At 52.2% G+C, this 17,986-nt stretch overlaps 2 protein-coding genes across 2 annotated transcripts; both read right to left on the bottom strand.

Moving 5' to 3' along the window:
• Nucleotides 1-236: 236 nt before the first annotated feature.
• Nucleotides 237-1,474, bottom strand: LOC100897507 (glycogen synthase kinase-3 beta-like). Its single transcript, XM_003748415.2, has 2 exons — nt 990-1,474; nt 237-906 (listed from the first exon to the last, which is right to left on the bottom strand). Exons 1-2 carry the CDS (start codon nt 1,469-1,471, stop codon nt 237-239), a joined length of 1,152 nt encoding a protein of 383 aa, XP_003748463.1. The 5' UTR covers nt 1,472-1,474.
• Nucleotides 1,475-3,927: 2,453 nt separating this feature from the next.
• Nucleotides 3,928-13,299, bottom strand: LOC100897364 (low-density lipoprotein receptor-related protein 1). Its single transcript, XM_029112874.1, has 8 exons — nt 13,070-13,299; nt 7,859-8,466; nt 7,529-7,760; nt 6,664-7,323; nt 6,069-6,545; nt 5,026-5,964; nt 4,654-4,862; nt 3,928-4,062 (listed from the first exon to the last, which is right to left on the bottom strand). The coding sequence occupies exons 1-8, from the start codon at nt 13,149-13,151 to the stop codon at nt 3,928-3,930; spliced, it is 3,342 nt and encodes a 1,113-aa protein (XP_028968707.1). The 5' UTR covers nt 13,152-13,299.
• Between the last annotated feature and the right edge of the window lie 4,687 nt (nt 13,300-17,986).

The following is a 17,986-nucleotide window of genomic DNA, read 5'->3' as shown; positions in this document are numbered from 1 at the left end:
GCTTCAGTCAGGAACCGGAGAACCTTTACGACAAGAATATCGAATCCTCCGGCTAAGCTGCCACCCTTTGTTTCGGGACTGCGGTTGTCGATCGAGACAGGCGCTCACGGAATGGGTCCAATTGGCACCTTTCTTGTGGGGTACCATTTTGCGTCCGGCGTGCCGCTTAATGCGCCTCGGAAGAAATCCTACGTGCGCATCGGAGTCTCGATCCTTCCATCGAGTTTCCTTCTAGTCTATGCTCGTTTTTTTTCATGCTTTTTCGCGGATCCTCTTCTCGACGCTGAGCCTCTCCGAGGGCTATTCCTCTCTCGTGGAATCAGGAGTTGATTGAGAACTGGATTTTGGTCGAGTTCGCGTACTGTGAAGTCGAAAAGCGGCGGCAAATCACCGCCATCGGGGAGCCTCAGACCCGGCTTCCTAAGCTCATCCAGATACGGCTCAGCCATCGCGTCCCAGCATCGAATGCGCTTGTCGGGAGCGTATTGAAGTAACTTGATCAGCAGAGATAGCGATTGGCAGTTCGTTCTCCGCAGATGTTTATGCAGGCTTATGGGACTCCGCTTTTTCAAGTCCTTCGGGAACATCGGATGGAGTTTCTCCATCTGCTCAGGAGTTGGCGTCCCAAGTATCCGGATTATTTCGGTGAATTGTTCCAGACTAGACTCGCCGAGGAATATCGGTCTCAAGAGGAACATTTCCGCGAAAACGCATCCAACGGCCCAGGTGTCAATCGAACAGTCGTACTTGACATTCCCCAAGATGAGTTCCGGTGCACGATAGAAGCGGGAACAGATGTAGGCAATGTTGATCTCGCCTTCCTTGAGCTGTTTCGCCGAGCCGAAATCACAGAGCTTCAGACGACCTCTTGCCGGGTCAATCAAGATATTCTGGGGCTTTATATCTCTGGGAACGAGATGAAAATCACTGAATTCCACACGAGCTCGGAGGTAAATGAAGAAGCAGAGATTACCTAGGGAAATTCATACCGATGAGCAATCTCCTCCGAATGCATGTAAGCGACACCTCGCAGTAGCTGGTACAAATACAGGCGGATATAGAACTCTGGGATGTCTTCTCTCTTACGCCGATTCTGTACGATAACAGCCGATAGACTGGTCGGGAACAAGTCCATGATGAGCCTCACGGATAATTCCATGTACGGATCCCTATCCAGATAATAGTAATGTAGTCGGACACAGTTTGGGTGGTCCAAGATTCGCATGATCGAAACCTCTCGATTCTTGTATCTGGGGTCGAAGTCCACCTGTTTCATTGCGTAGTGTTCACCGTCAGGAGTACAGATTTTCTGCACCGTTCCGAAAGTGCCTTTGCCAATGGGGCCCATGACGCGATACGTGAATGGGAGCTCCTGCATCTTCCTGGCTTTTTTCACAGTCACGATAGTCCAGTGATGCCCATCGCGGACTTCGGACCGTGGCTCCACGGGCGTGCAATTGAAGTCGCTCATGTATTTTTTCCCTTTTTGCTGCTAGAAGATCGCGGAAGAATTTTGGAAACCCAGACGAGTGAGATATGATTATTTTCTGTTGACGAATGCTTCATTTTCCACGAAATGTAGTACATCTTCGAAGGATTGTGAATCGCTTGTTGGAAGCGACGATGTGCGTGATGTTCGATGTTCGTCGCGGGGATGGAGCTTATTAGCTGGAAGGTCTGAATTCCGAAATTCCATCACCGCGTTTGCATGTTCAGCTCGCGAGGGGCGATTTTCTAACTACCCCCTGAGTGAATGCGCCGATTCTCTACGAGAGTTCTAGAGATATCGGTATTCAGCTCCGCGACCCGGGTTCGTCTCACTAGAATGACGAATGCTTCCGGTAGAGACAGAGAGTGCGGGTCTCGCGCTCACATAACACCGCCCAGAATCTCGAAGGAGCACCGGCTCCGCAGAGAGTCGGTCATCGAGTAAACGGTTCACGTTCGTATCCGGAATCGACGATATGCGAAGCGCAAGAAGAACGAGAGAATTCCATCAGATAAAATTTACAACTTCAGTCTTCGCTTTTATTGAATAAATGTTCTGTCATTACTGTCTCCCGACACCTCTTCCATCTGTTCGTGATCCTTTCCGGCTCCTGGATTTCGTGTCGCTAAGAATGTTGATTCATTCGACAATCGAGACGTAATCTACGAATACCTGCTTTCCTGTACACTCCTGCACGGTCTAACTAACACCTCATCCAAGGAACAGCACGTCACATCGATTCAATGATTAGGCCTAGTGTCTTCCTTTGTTCCTTCGTCACCACCCACATTATAAACGAGGACGAAATGGGAGAAACTGACAATCTGTTCGACTCAAAGCCTAAGGTTAAGAAGAAGAAAAAAATAAAACTATATTATTCACTCTTGACTCAAATCCTTTTGCGCACACACGCTCGTCATTGCCGTGCAGACGCGCTCGAGGAACAACCTCCATCTTCACATTCATCCATGCACCCATCAATCATTCACTCGTCAATCAATCATTTCCAATCACGCTTCGACAATGAGCTAATTCTTAGAATGTACAGAGGCGGACGAGCGAGCTTACGTTCGGATGAACGAGCCTGGGTCATCCGCCTCAGATACTCTCGGACAAGCGTTCGACATCGTCTTAAAGCCACTGTTTCTTCTCGAAACGAGTATCGATGATGTCGAACGATTGTCGGTGCGGAGAAAATATTTATTTGATGTAAAATTGGTGTTTTCTGCGGCTGCGGCACGTCAGAGTCGTCTGTTGACGGTATGCGCGTTATTCATGAACCCGACTTGGATGTTTTCCCGAAGTTAGAAATCGAGGAATCCTTAGGGAATAAGTACACAGAGCACGTCCCTCGAGAGAGAAATATTGGCTTCGCTCCAGCGAGAGACTATACAGAATTCCTCGTCCACGGCAGTTGCGGAGACGAGCAAGTTTGACGAGGAGATACAATGCGGTCGTTGGGTTCGGATAAACGTAAAATTGAGGACTATTCGGCTACTAACAATCGAACATAATCTCTCACCAAAATCAATTATCTAGAACACGCTACGATTTTTTGCTAGAGATGTCCTCGCTTCTGACGCGTCCTCCGGAACGTAATTCATAAGGAGGAGGGACGAAGAAGGCTAATTCCTCACCGAGACCAAGGAAGGGAGTTGCGGGTTATCGCATCCTCCGCAATGTCCAGGATGTACGTAATGATCGCAGACAACTTACGGAAAAAGATCTGCGAACAAGCTTCGCGTAGCAGTCCTTTCCGGTGAAAATTTGTCTCAACATCCGTACAATGGTCAAAAATTTGGTATTATTCCGAGAGGGCTTCATCGCTCCTCATTCGGTGTTCTGACCTCTTCCGCTTCCTACGGAACGCATATATTTGGCATTAATTAGATCAACGGCTTATTTAAGTCATTCGTCCCTCTCGCACCCGATTGACAGTTGGCTCGCGCTTGGAAATAAAGAACACTGTCCGCTCTCGTCCGGGTTCGCCTCTTCCATTCCAGGGCTGCTCCCTGCTAGAAATCTCGAGAGTTCCGACCAGGGCGCGAGTCCATGACCGAAGAGTTGCAGATTAAGACCTTAGAGGCCTTTCCTGATAGGGAGCGGACATAGTTCGAAGTCGTTCGAAGACCCTTAGGTGGATCGAATCCGAGACGACCAGTGATAAGTTGCCCTCTCTGTTTCATATATTACATAAGAGATCTGTCGACTGCAAGGATCTCGATTGTAGTCCGGAATCGATGTCCGTCTTTGTTGACGAGTACAAAGCTCCTGGATTTCTTCGGGTCTCTCTGCACCTTTCACTCAGGTATTAATCACCACTATGAGCCCATTCAAATCTAATCGAGGAATGCCATCTAACGGAACTAACCGTCGACAGCCAGTCCACCTTACATCCGTAGAAAATTTCGTCCGGCGATATTTCTGGACACACACACTCAGAATATTTCGTCTCCTCCATCTCCTCGAAGACTATCCATAACACAGCGCGCTCCTTGCTTGAGCGAACATCGCGTAAGGCAGTGAGGATAAATACATTTTGCCTTGTAACGACAGCTAGTCGGCATCAACAACTGAAAAAATAAAGACGTGCTATTAGAATCCATCGTGAGCCAAGTACTCACGTCGGTGCCTGTGTCAAGATCAGAGAAGTCCCCGCGATTCAGAGGAGGAATTATCTGATTTCGAGACTTCGCGAGATTTGATTCTAGGCTGCCTGAGGTAAGAATCGGAGACAGCTATGATCGAGATCGGGCTCGCTAGAAGAAAGAGGGACGGGGGGTGGGGGGAGGAGGAGTTCGTCGAGAGACACAGTCGTGGAACTAAATCTTAAGCTTGAAGGTGAGGTCCAAGTGCATGAAATCTCCTCTACACCAGACTTACCGTCCCAGCTCTGTGCAGCGTGCAGAGAAACAGTCACACCGGTTAATTGAAGTTCCGAATCACCCACCTCAAGTCTCTCATACTTTTCTTTCTACTTCAATAAGCTCTCTAAGAACATCTGATTCCGGAAGGAGCGCAACATCAGTGTGTGTTCTCACTCTCTACCAGAGTCATCAGTCTCGGACTCAGACGAAGCGAAGCAAGCTATCGTACACCGATCAGGTGATTAAACTCGGTAATCTCAGTGCTTCATCATTGCGAAAGCGAAGATTGGCACTTACGATGTTATCCGCGTCTTGGGCAAAGGATGTTTCGTATTGCGTGTCGATTGGAAGAGCCTCGAGGTTGTGGTCTCTATTCGATGACAGGGAACACCGAGATTGCATAGCGTCCCGCCACACTCTTCGTGTCCGCCACCAAGACAACAGACACAAGAACGGAATAAGGACGACACCCACTGATATCGGGAGAAGGATTACTTTGAGGTCAACTGTGGGTTTAGAGAACAGAAGACGATATTTAGTTTTTCTTCCAAACTGATCATGCAACTCGGTAGGAGAGCGAGCAGCACGAGACAAGTGATTCGCTCTAGTCAATACGAACGGCTCGGGATGCCGATGGTGGAGATTGTCGACTCCCATCCGGATACTCACTTCCTTCGTCTCGCCGTAGTTCAGGTAGATCGGGCCCATCGTAGTGATACGATGCGAGATATTGGCATCGCAGGCCGGTGTAGTTTGCAGGACATTTGCACTGCGGTCCTGCGCCCACGATGAACGGAGCGTCGCTCGGCGGCAGCTCGCAGGTGCCACCGTTCAGACAGAAGTTCTGACACGAAACAACAAGATCGAACACGCTCAAGCGTTCCTTGTTGCCCTCTAGAGCCGCACTGTTATTGTAACCTTGCAGAACGCTTTTATCATAGAGTTGGAGGTGTGAAACATTGGGACCGAGATATCGACTCCAGGTCGAGGGTGCTGGCCCCCCACCCCTCTGGAGGAACATGAGAGCTCCTCCAGAGTACGTGCTGTCTATCCAAAACACTACGGAATGATAAACAGCGACGGCCATGGGCGAGAGATGCCAGAGCGCCGACCTCTGCACGATGATCGCGCGACGTCGGCCTTCGAGATCCGAGCGTCCGATCATTCCGGTCCCGCTGTCACACCAATAGAGATGATCGCCTTCGATCGTTATGCCGTTCAGTCTGATGAGATCCTCAGTGACGATGGTTCGGCGTGTGTTTTTTGGATCTTTGAGGCTGACCCTCTCGATCTTCGGAGAATATCCACCGGCGTCGCTCCAGAACAGCAGCTTCTTGACCGGGTGGACCGCGAGTCCCATCACGCGGTAGGTCCCGTTGACGACTACTTGCAAATCGGTGCCGTCGAGCTTCGTCGAGAACACCGCGCAGCAAGTGGAGAAGTACAAACGACCAGCGAGAAGGTCCGAGGCTATGGCGCTCACTTTTCCGACGACGGGTGGCTGAAGTCGTAGGATGTGTTTCAAGCTCAAGCCGTCAAGCCGGGACTCGAAGAGATCGGGACCGATCGTCACGAACACGTGACCGTTGTTGGTCACGTGGAGGGCGTCTGGAAGAAAAGCGTGGGGAACGTGAGCTCACATGCCACCTATCGATCGAATAGGTGGGTTGTAACCCCGGGCCCCTCTTCGGGACCCGTCACGGAATACTCACCGACATTTCGGTCGCTCAGTTCTGAGTGAATCACCATCGGAGCCAGAGATAGGTTCTGCGTCAGCGGGAATCCAGCTACCTTGTGCGACAGTAAAAAGTATAAGAGAGTATCCGAGCCCCCGGACGGAGCACAGCGTCCTCCGAGGCAGACCCCTCGTGGGCACGCACAATCGTCCGGGCGGGACCGGTGGGATCCGTGGGCTTCTTTGGAGAAATAGTCCATCGCGACGACCTGGTCGGTCACGTTACGTGGCTCGGACTCGCCAGCGAGATGGATGAGGAATTTGCGCGCGTAAGAAATTGATTTGCGATCGCTGGTGACCGCGAATTCGATACTGTCCTTGGGATCGCCGACTGTCGAGCGTTCCTTGAGATGAGAGGTGTCGTTTGTCACGTACGGAACGTTTTGCGTCACACAGAAAATCGTTGAGTTCACCGCTTCCGTGAAGCACACTTCGTTCTCCATGACTTTCATACCTGCGGATACGGAATGAAGGAATTTATAACTGTGACCCATGGAATCATACCCGGCACGCGAGGGATCGGCATAAGATGAGGAGTTCGGAATCATAGCATGAGGGGTCCCAGCACTTACGGACAGGCTGGTTGTTCCTGATGATGTTGCCTGCGTGCAATGTTATCTCATTGGAACCGTTGAGCACGGACTGTTTCACCGAGATCCGGTCGTACTCATATGCGTATCGATCGCGTTCCACCCAGAATAGTTTGTCACGGTCGACGGCCAGGGCAACGACTTCACCGTTCCGATTGCCGACGACGCATGCACACATTTTATTCAGAATGTTACAGGCGACCACTTCCTGTCGGTGCTGACCGTTGACCAGCACTTGGAAAGCGATGTAGATAGTATGACGATCTATGGTCAGAGCTTTTATTCGGTATCTGGTACCGAAATTCAGGAACTTCTCCGTCGATTGGTTTTTGTAGTAGTGAACCATGACGAGGTGCGTCTCGAACCAATAGAGGCGATCGTGGGTGGCGTCGAAAACCACTTGGGTAGAGGAAACGTTGAGACGCAGCGGCGGAAAAACGAATTTCTGCATTTTATTGTCGCTGATATAAACGCGCAGAGCCTGTGACTTGACTTCGGTGGCGTAAAGGAACGTGTCTTTGTGTGGAATGCACGAGCGTGCATTGGAAGGATCGTGGATCGTGCCATATGGACAAAGGCACGACGTCGAGCAAAGATGACTGCAATCGCCGTTGTTCTTACGACACGGACCCTTTACCACATCTGCGGAGACAAACAGAGACAGCGTTAATCAGCTTCATCTCTCGGGCTGTTCGTAATCAATGGAACACGACACGGCTGGCGGACGGCGGAGCATCGTATGGAGCACCAGTCTCATACTACTTCCGATTCCTTTGAAATCGTGGCGGGTCCAAGTTTCGGGACCCCGGAATGACTCACTGAGCAAGAAATGAAATTCCACACTCACCGTTGGGTTTCTTACTCCGATGCACGACCGTAGCGTGGAAAATGCGATCCGTCCTCGACGAGAAAATTTCCTTCGATCCGCGGAACGCTTTGTGGGTGCTGAAGTCGGTCCAGATGATGACCTGTTCGTCCGGGGGTTTGTGCAGAATGTCTATGGAAAACGGCCGCACCGCGTTTTCCCTTATGGAAAGGACCATCGAATGATCCGTACCTTCGTACGACGCGGAATGGATCTGTGGAAGCGAAGGACCATATGATTTCAAAGCTTAGTCGTTTTCAAATGATTGGAATTCCCCCATTCGTAATATCTCCACGTTATCCAGGAACTCACGGCTTTAGACAACGCATCGATCCAGAAGACGCGTTTGGTGGCGAGGTCTAGCGTCAGACCGTTGGGAAGGCCACCGTTGTAATCGGTAACGTTGACGATGATCTTCCGCTTCTTCCCAGCGAGTGAACTCCGCTCGATGCAAGGCTGACGGTCGTTCCAGTCGGACCAGAACAGCACATCGGATCGGGGATCGAGCGCGAGACCGCGAGGTTTGCCGAGCGGTCCCAGAAGTGAGCTCCTCATGGAGCCATCGAGTCGCGCAACTTCAATATGTCGCTTCTTTGATTCAACCCAATAGAGGTTGTCGTTGATCCAGTCGATGCGCAAGCCCTCCACCGACTCGAGATAGCTATGTACAAGAACTGTGGCGTCGACTATCACCGATTGGCCACCTTCTTCGACTAGTTTTCCTCTCTGAATGCTTCGTAACGAGCTCCAATATACCCAGAGACCGTCATCTTTATACACCGTATCGACAGTGATGACCGCGCCCGTTGTCGAATTAAATATCTTGACCACCTCTTCGTTGTGCTTTCCGGGATAGCGGACCGGATCTCCATCGGTAGGAAGTCGGACGAGGCCCGACGAGACACCAGCGATCAGGAACGCTGAAAAATAAACTCCTCTTGAGTATTCCCGTTCCCCGTTCAGAAATATGGTGCGACTGCCGGCGAGCTCCATACACTCAAAAACTGCGTCGGCATGGACTCTACCCAGAGCTTGGCTTCCGTCGCGGCTTTTCAGCCGGAAATTCGCGGAATTTTCAGGCTCCAACAGACTTTCTGTGGGGGAACGTTCCGCAACGCGACAAAAAATCGCGGTCCCGATTCGCGACGAAAGTCGAGCCCTAAGTCTACCTCCATGCTAGAAGGAAACACAATGATCCGGTTCTATGCCTTGGGTGAACGCCTTCATTCGCTTCTCACTCAGAGGAGGGGCTCGTCGCGAGACCGTTTTCCGTAAAATGGTCAGCCTGCGTATTATATCAGGTCCGTGTAGCATATGCAATACAGTCATATTGACAAGAGCATAGTTGTAGCAACATATATGACGCGAGCATCATGAATGAATCCACAGAGAGGATGTCTAGTCTGCGGGAGTTTTCAGACGAAGCTCTCGGTGCATCCAGAAAGATCTGGAGAGAAAGATCTCCGAATAATTGGCACCATGATGCGCATATCGAGTCGTGGACACATCCACAGATCATTCGCCTCTGAAGATGACGATTGTGGCTTCGAGAGATTCTTCGCAACTTTCTCCCGTTGTGTGGACCCGACGGCGTCAAACATCGGATCCATCATCAAAAGCATAACAGCCGACCGCTCACACATTGACCCTTCCCGTTGACAACAGCCGTCGTAACGGAATCAGGAACAGCGCAAGCAAAGCGCAGCCAGATCATGCTCTTGATAAGAATCGCGATCGCTGGCGCCGTCGTTATCGAGCGCGCGATCGTGGGCTCACGAGAGATCGAGGAGCTTCGGCCTCACAGAGATCAATCGATGGAGCGAACAGGTCGATCTTCATCTGATCAATCCGATTCTCGGTGTTTTCGCTGGAAATGCGCTTCCCGATCCCAAGGTCTGTTCTGGGTCAATGTCGAGGAGGATTGAGCTGCTACGGGGCCTATTGAAGCGAAGAGTCTGATCGTCGACCTCACGGAGGGAGAGTGTGTTGTCAGCGCACAGAGACGCTCGAGAAACGCATCGGAATGGGTTCCCTTACCCTATGATTTTGATTTCTCCGATTCTGAACGCATTGAAACCTTCGGATCCTGAATCCCGAACTTATCTCCTCCGCTCGTGCGACCGTCATGGTCGTATGCCGGAGGAGAGAGATTCGCTTCTATTGTAGCCCGATGCAGTGGAGATTCCAGGGTGCCGGCCCGAAAGTCCGGATTGCTCTGCTGACATCTCTCCTCGAGATTGTTCACGAATATTCGGCGAACCAATCACACAGATCATTCGATCTATCGCGGAACAGAGCCCTAATCGGGAGACCTTAACAGCTGAGCGGATGACAGACTGCCTAACGTACGATGAGGCAGACAGACGTCAAGTTTTCGACACCCGACACCTGCGAGACATTTGTCTCTCAATGCGCGCGGAGCCCTTGAGCGGCTGCAGGTCGCGTGTTTCGAATACGCTCGAGAGCACGTAGCCAACTCCATGGCGTAGCTGACGTCTCCCCTCTTGCGGTGACTTTTTTTATCCTTCTTCATCATTTGCGGTCGTCGGCCACAGTGGTTGACAATGAATGTGACCCTAATACTCGGAGTGAGCGTGGAGAGTGAATACGTTCCGTTTTGAAATGGAACTTTCCCGAAAAACGTCGCTTCCGCAGAGGTACATTCCTCGCTCGCTTCGCTTTTCGGTCCCGCAAGACGTCCAGCACTTGGTGTTGGCCTGTGTCATGAAGTCTTGGAGCGATTCCGAGCCTACATCCGGGGCCGGACAATCAATCCGGCCTTTTAAAGTTGAAACTATCAGTCGACAAGATCTCTGACCCCCATCTTCCGTTCTCCTTTCTCGGAGTTTCAGGGAGATTGCGATCCCCAATGATGGCCCCGAAGCTTCGATAGAGCAGACTAGTTTTGGCTAAACCGCTCGAGAGGGCGAACCTCAGGCGCCCCGGTATCGTCATCGATTCTTTTCCCGGATTTCAAGTCAGGACCCGCTTCATGCAACAGCCTCTCTCCTCGACACAGTTCTCCGGGAGTCTTTCCATGAGAACATTCCTGTTTCTTATTTTAGACGGGCGACACTGCGTCGAAAACACTGAACGAGGTATGTCTCTCCCGGACGATCACTATTGATGGCTTAAAAACGTACGTATATGCCATTTAAGGTGCGTGATTGACCATTGAAACTATGTGATTACTATTTTACAAGACGCAATAGACCTATGACCAGCATAAACACGTTTCCAAAAAAGTCCGGATACTTGACCGTCACGCAGTCAATGAAGCGATCGACCTGGGGACCAAATATGTCTCGTGGCGTGGTCGAATTTTCGACATCCCGTGGAGGGCACCGCTACTTCTACGGGATGGGTATATCTAAATTAGAGTAATAATCTTTGCATGTCTACAATAATGGGAATTTCCCCGGTCCATCTTGCCGTCCCCGGTGGTATCGCGTTCGGTCTCGTCTCGACCATCCGAATGATCGCTCGGTTGTCAAGCAGCTCACAGAATGGGAGTCTTAGTTCTCGGGGTTTCGCTCACGCTAATCAAAATACACGACATCTGGAGCCAGTTCAGGATCAGATCTCGGCCGCTTAGCAATCAAAGTCGATATCTATTCTCTGTGGCTCCATTGCTCTCCTACTCCTTTGGAGGGGGGGGGGCATCCTGCTCATAGAGCGAGTGAGGCATCGGCATACCGATCCCGAGCTTGGCAAGCGGAGCGATTTGTCACAGCCTGTCGCTGCAAATGATGGTAAGCGACAAGACGTTTCCCACGGAGGGCTGCTCCAACAGCGGGGGCAAGTTCCGGTTCCCGCAGCTCCGGCTCCTCCAATTTTGTACGTACAACGAGCTCAGCATTGAAGGTATCCCGCGCAAGCCTTCGGAGGAAATTCCTGCCAAGAGCATTATTCGGGCTCGGATCGTGAGACACTCCAAATTCGCACTCTCCATGGTACCTCTCGGGATCGCTGCATGGTCCGAGCGAGTTTCCGGGATGAGAAGTCTGCGCCGGCCTTCACTCGAGCAACCGATTTCCAAGCAGAGAACCTCCCAGAGGAAGTTTCGCGCGCCGATACAGGGATCGGAGCACATTCTCTTTTCCTTCTTGCCTCGAGCGGCGAGCAGTCGCCGATCGAAGAAAAAAAATCTCTCAGCCGAAAGTATACAACGCGTCGAAGGTCTCCACCCCCTTGTGCGTATCAGAGTGAGTTTGACGACCCCGGTCAAATTAGCTCGCGCTGCGAACGGAGGATTCCTCACTCCAAGAAGCTCTTCGAAGAATTTGAAAACAACTCCATGGGGGGGTTGAATCTCTTTTCGTGCTGGCCGAAAAGAATGGAGAGCTACTCTCCCGCCACCCGGATCAAGGGTCAGATGGCAGGAACCGGCGGTCCGGCCTAGGGAGTCCCGGAATAGGTGTCCCCCAGTCTGTCCAGAGAGTGCGGCTCCTCCAAACTTCTTCCCTCGCTTGACTCCGAGTCGGCGTTTTTCCAAAAGACACCGACACGGCCAGAGTTCTCTCCGAGGAACGAATCGAGAGGGATGTCTTGGCATCGCAGTCAAATAAATATTAGTTTCAAACTCATGAATTGCCATCGACAGAGACTACGATCCTCATGATTCTTCGATATCAGCACTCCGGACGACACGGCGTGGAAAACGGGCGAGTATGAAGTCGTGACCTATGCCGGGTCTCACGGAGCATCTCTGACACGCGAGAGAAACGTCAGAGCATTCCTGCTCCCTCTCAGTTAGTAGAAACTCCGAGAGTTGTCCTCGAGCAAGACGGTTCCTTTGGGTCCTACGGCTACGCAAATAAAGAGCTATGTCGTCGTCTCCGTTGACGAGCTCAGTCGGAAAACGGAAAGCCTCCTTATATGATTATATTTCAAAGAGAAGACGAACTCGGCCTCCTCTGTCATCAGAAATAAGCGCGAACAAGGCCTCGAGTTCCGCGGCTCCCGAAAAGAAATGCGTTTGAAACACTCGCGAGAGGAATCCTCTATGAAGGAGGGAGGCTCAAGACGGGACGAACTTAATGGCGAAGTCACTTACTTACACTGAAAATGGCGAGAAAGTACGGTGCCTACCCGTCAGCTGACCTCAATGACTTCAAAAGAGCCCAGCATGCTCCCTCGAGATAAGCCCGAGGCATCCGCGAGACTTCTCCCTCGCCTCCAAAGCATCCGATCAGCGAACTCACGAGACAGCACGGATCGCAACATCCAACGCTTCTTTTAAAAGCGGAATTCATACCATCGCAGTGATTTTGTGTCACTCGAATTCCGTCTCGTCGTCGAAACGCACTAGCGAACAGGCAGGCCGCGAACCGCCTAAACAAACACGTTCGCGAGACCGCTCATCGTCTCCTGGACATGCGGGAATCGCATTCGAACAATCAGCTGATTTCGTCTGGCGGGGGTCGCGCTCTATCTCTGAATCTCTCTGGACTCAAGGAATTCAACCGGAAAGGCGGAACGGGTGATGGGAAGTTGATTGGTTCGGAAATTTAGTCCACTCACCTGGCTCATCATGCTGAGCGGCTGAGAATCCGAGGATTGCCGCTAGTAGTGGAACAGCGGCCTTCAGAAATGCGATCTTCATCCCGACCTCGACGCCGACTTTTTTCGAGATACACCGCGTCACATCTGCAACAAAACTCACTTAGCAGCGTACCGGCTCACGTCTGTCCACTGCGTTCAAACACTTTCGATCCAATTGCTCGATTTCACCGGCTGGCGGACGGAAAAAACGAGCGAACTGACTGATTTGCCGGCTCGTCGGCCACTTGGGAGAGGAGTCATGGATCTACCGTCGGGGAGGGTTTTTCCGTCTATATCTGGCCGAGGACTCGCCGCTTGACAGGGAACACGTGCGTTGCCGAAGCGTGGAGTCACCGCAATAGCTCGGGGGAAACGCGAGTTTCGTCAGTCCGAATCTGACGAATTCGTGAGGTCGAGCCGTCGCCGACCCGAATTCGGATCCTTGGACTTTCACTGGATGTCCCCTGCCAGAGGGACGGGGAGAATCGAATGCGCGGGGGAGAAACAATTTCCCTTCCTTCCGAAGACGATGATTGCACTGCCGCGAAAATATTTCAAATTGCGACTGGTCGCTTTTGAGCGTCTTCAGACGAAAAGACAAATTCGATGATGGGATACGCGATACGTAGTGGCCGCCTTGTTAAGGAGGCTAGCATTGAATCATGTTCCATCCGTCCCGCGGATTGAGCCCCGATGCAAGAGACTCGGAGCTCGATCGGCTTATTTGCGAGAATTGGGCCTCGGCTCGGAGGAGCCAGTCAAATCTGACGAAATCCGATAGAATGGCCATACAAAAGAAATTCGTGTAAGCGGGAACCGGGGGTGAGCCAATGTGATTCTCGAAGTCTCATCACGATCTAAATGGCGATTTTCCGATGTCCACGTTATTCCATTTGTGAACAACACGCGTCATCGTGTACGACTCTGTTGACCACTGACTCATCGTCTTTGAAGAGCTCACTTCTTTCATGAGGACCCACTCGAAATTTAAGGACTCCATTGCGTTTCAAGCGCATTCGCAGCTCTCGAAGAGAGCCTCGCATCGTTTCCATGTCGCGCGTTGTTCAACGTCATGCGGGCGCCACTGAAAAACGCCCCGGTCTTGATTTTGAGCGGAGTAGGTCTCGCGGATCTCTGTTGCCCCTCGCCGATCAGTCTCAATCTCCAGCGTGCTAAGCTAGCCCTCTCCTTGCAAACCCGAGTCCTCGGACCTTTTCCACAGATCAACGGGAATTCGAGAGAGATCTGGAGCGATGAACGTCCGGGAGAGAGAAACTGAATGCTCCTTGACGATCGCTGAAGAACTATCCTCCCTCGATCGCGCACAACTCATTTTAATTGAATCGAGTCCGGCCGTAAGATGAAGACGGCGTACGATTTCGTCGACGGTTCCTCATTCTTGCGATAAAGGTTCGACCTCATTCCAGCAATATCCGTCGCGGGCTTTCCTCTATAGAGAAGTCCGATAGCGCGCCGAGAACGGCGCGAACCAAATCCACAGTTTTGATGCGGGGTTCCGGGAGAGAGTCGGAGCCTCTTCCCAAGAAGCGTTCGTCCCACTGAGGAGACTTACGAAGTCGGAGTCGGCGTTTGGAAGTTAGCGCCTCTCCACACTGGCGGATCGCAATGTATGCGGTGCGTGGATTCCTAGCTCTTTTATCTTTCCTAACATTTCGGGCCTCGTCTACTACGAGTCAAGGTTTCTTTTCCTTTCTCTTCCCAAAATCATCCGATTCTCCGGCGTCTCCCCTCCGATCGAGGGATGGTGTCAATACGAGGATAATGAAAAACTTCCCCCGACCGGAGCTCGGGACGGCGCTCCTCAATACAAACGCTTCCGTCATCCTCCCGACGACGGAGGCGCCATACCGAGCCAGCATAACTTGCCGCATCGGGAACTTCTACCGATTCCTCCAGCCCCGAGTACGATCAGTCGATGAAGGCTCCGAGTGTTTAGCCGAATCGCTTCGGATTGGAGCCATTCTCCATGAAATACATTCCGGGCATAGGACCAATGGAGAGCCGATGGCGTGGACGACGTCGAGACCGACGGAATGCGACGGGGATTATCCCGAGCAAAGTTGGCGTTCCGTTCAGAGAAATTGCGGCCGCACAAAAAGTTTTCTCCCTTCTTTCCGGCTCCCTTGTTCAAAGTTGAGAAAGCTGCTCCAAGACTGGGAGTAGCGCAACGGAGGGGGAGCCCGGAAGGAGAAGTAAGGTTGACTTCCTTCGCTGCACCTCCCTCGTCGCTCAGTGGGTCGGACGCCAACCGCCCGCTCGCGCAGCGGGTTTGAGATCTCCGAAATCCCGCTCACGAAGGAATTGGACGCTAGGCATAAAAACATAAGACAATACGCAGGCATGCCGCCACTGAGCCCGTCGGCCAATCCGCCCGTCTGATGTTGTTCCTCTGTTCTAAATTGGATTCCTCAGAGGGGTACGGAACGGAACAAGAGGGAAAAACGACTCGTTCAATGAATCGCCTAAGCGGAAACTTCCCCTGATCGCTGTGCTCCATGAGGTAACAGATTGCCTCAGTGCACGTTCGGTGATCATTCAAAACCTCAGATAAAAATAGACCCTCTTGTCTAGACCTTTGTCGTAATACGATCCCCGGCACCAGCGACGCGACACCTCGCGCACCGCTGCAGCGATACTGCATCGGAAAATCGAATTTTCACCATTTCGAGGGCTCCGAGGAGAGCGAGCGAGAGAAGCAGCGACGTGCCTCCGCAATGCGTTTCAAATAGCGACCGAGCTGGTGGGATCGTTCTCGACTGAAAATCCGTGTCCCGAACCCTCATGGGACCCCGCCGCCGACCGCCAGGCGAAACTTACTCGTGAGACCTACTTATGGGACCGCACTCCCGATTTCCCCTGATCGTAATAGTCCGCTAATCTGGCCACGCATCGTCATACGTATAAGTCAAGTCATGAGTATCCCGGTCGCGTACCGGGCTGAGAATTCTTTCCGGGACCGAAATGAGGAACTATCCTCCCACCACCCACTCAGCACCCATTCAGATGGGAGTCGGCGTTGTGGCAATGTCTCACAATGATGCCCTCACGTTCGGGAAAGAGCCGTCAGTGTTCGTAGAAGTTCGGCGTACCCCGGGGCGTCGTCTCCAAAGCCCGTAATTGCTGGGAGCTTGAAAGCGCGATTCGGGCGAGAATCTCGCCTCCCTAAATCGTGCACAGGTTTCTGTCGAAGACTCCGTATCTTCCCGGAACACCGTCATGGATCGAGCACCGACGGGCAGCTACCCCTCGGAGCCGGCGAGTTACGCAATCCGTTCTGCGTGCTGCGGAGCGACTCGCGATTTTGCTCAACTCCGCGCCTCTCCTCAAAGGCCCATGCATTCTGGCCTGCGATTGTATCCGGAAAGAGCTTCCGACCTCGCCTGCAAGAGGGCTGGGTCCATCGTGCTCATCTTCTCAGGTCCTGGTTTAGTGTCTAACGAGACCAGTCGTTCTCTCTCTTAACGTCAATTGAGACGAAAGACACTGGAAATCGGTCAGGCGGTCACCGATCGGCTGATCAGCTGGCGAAATTCGCAATCAGTTCTCCTTGGTCCAAAAAGGACATACATAGGACATGTATTGACACTATCCCTGGATATTCATCGTGATCGAGTCCAATCATCCGCGAATGGGCTTCCGGTTTCTATTCCCATCTCGCGACTACCTAGTCACCGGAGCTGTCAAAGAGTCAACGCTCCAAGCGTTCCGATCAGGCGGCGGACGCAAAATTTCACGGTTACGTCTCGAGCATATTCTGGCGCCGACTCCTGAGCGGTGGCTGGCCCGATCGCTCCGAGAGGCTGCCCGGCGTACGTGACCAGAGTCAGGCGAGCAGCGAAAGGAGCGGACGGCGGAAGCTTCTCCGACTGACACTTCTCAAATTCTGAATCGTGTTGCGACTGTTCGTGGACTTTCCTGCCGAGACTGAGAGAGAGAGAGAGAGAGTGCGAGAGAAAGAAAGAAAACGAGCCAGCCAGCCAGCAGACAGGGGTACCGATGATCCATCTCACCGAGGATATCCGCGGTAGAAACAGTGCGCGGAGCAGCTCGGTCGCTGCCTTGCCAAGTGGTCATCACATGGATTCCCGCGGGAATCGAGGCCAGAGATCCCGAACGTCACCGTTTGCGTCAGACCGCGAACCGAAACGGGGGCTACGCGCTCTCCGGGGCTCTCAGCTCCCTCCTCCTGCCCGATAGGGACTGAGATCGTCTCGTATTCTGTCGGGAACGATTTTGAGAGAACTCTTTAGCACGTTGCTGTATTTGTACGGGAGACGATTTCTTTCCAGACCGCGACATATTGACATTGAAGAGAGTTTCCGGTCGGCCAGCTCTAGTCGGAGCGCAGCGAAGGTTACCTCCTTGGAGACCCAAGTTGATGCATTACTCGCCGCCGAGGCGAGAGCACTCGCGAGAACTCTGGAGAGGATACAGTGCGCGGATCCGCAGTCAGTATCGTCGGATCGACACCTAGCGATACAATATACGTAGACGTACCCTAGATGAGAAGTTTAAAAGTCCACATGCTTAATTCGCCAACCACACGGTCACCCACTCCGTTACAGGACACACCACTGGCGCTCTCTACTACTCCTCCAGGATCGGGCAAGCCAAGAGCACCTTACAAGCACAAGATGAACGCATGCAACCTTTGTGAACGGCGCGCGAGTTCGAAATCCCGCCTGGGAGAACGCGAGAGCCGGGCTCTCTCCACTGATCGGATACGGGCTCAGGAACCCGTCGTGGACCAGGCTCATACTGCGGGCCAGAGTGAGTCGAAAAGCAAGTATGCGACAGTTCCAATCCATTCTCCGTTCAGTTTCCCGCGAACAGAAACGCGCGCTGAATCGGCTAGTGAACCCGGTATGTCTCTTG

This window comes from Galendromus occidentalis, unplaced genomic scaffold (assembly GCF_000255335.2).
Source record: "Galendromus occidentalis unplaced genomic scaffold, Mocc_1.1 scf7180000077530, whole genome shotgun sequence".
In the NCBI taxonomy this organism is placed as follows: Eukaryota; Metazoa; Arthropoda; class Arachnida; order Mesostigmata; family Phytoseiidae; genus Galendromus; species Galendromus occidentalis.
Note: the sequence above shows the minus strand (reverse complement) of the source record. Positions and strands in the feature narration are given on the sequence as shown.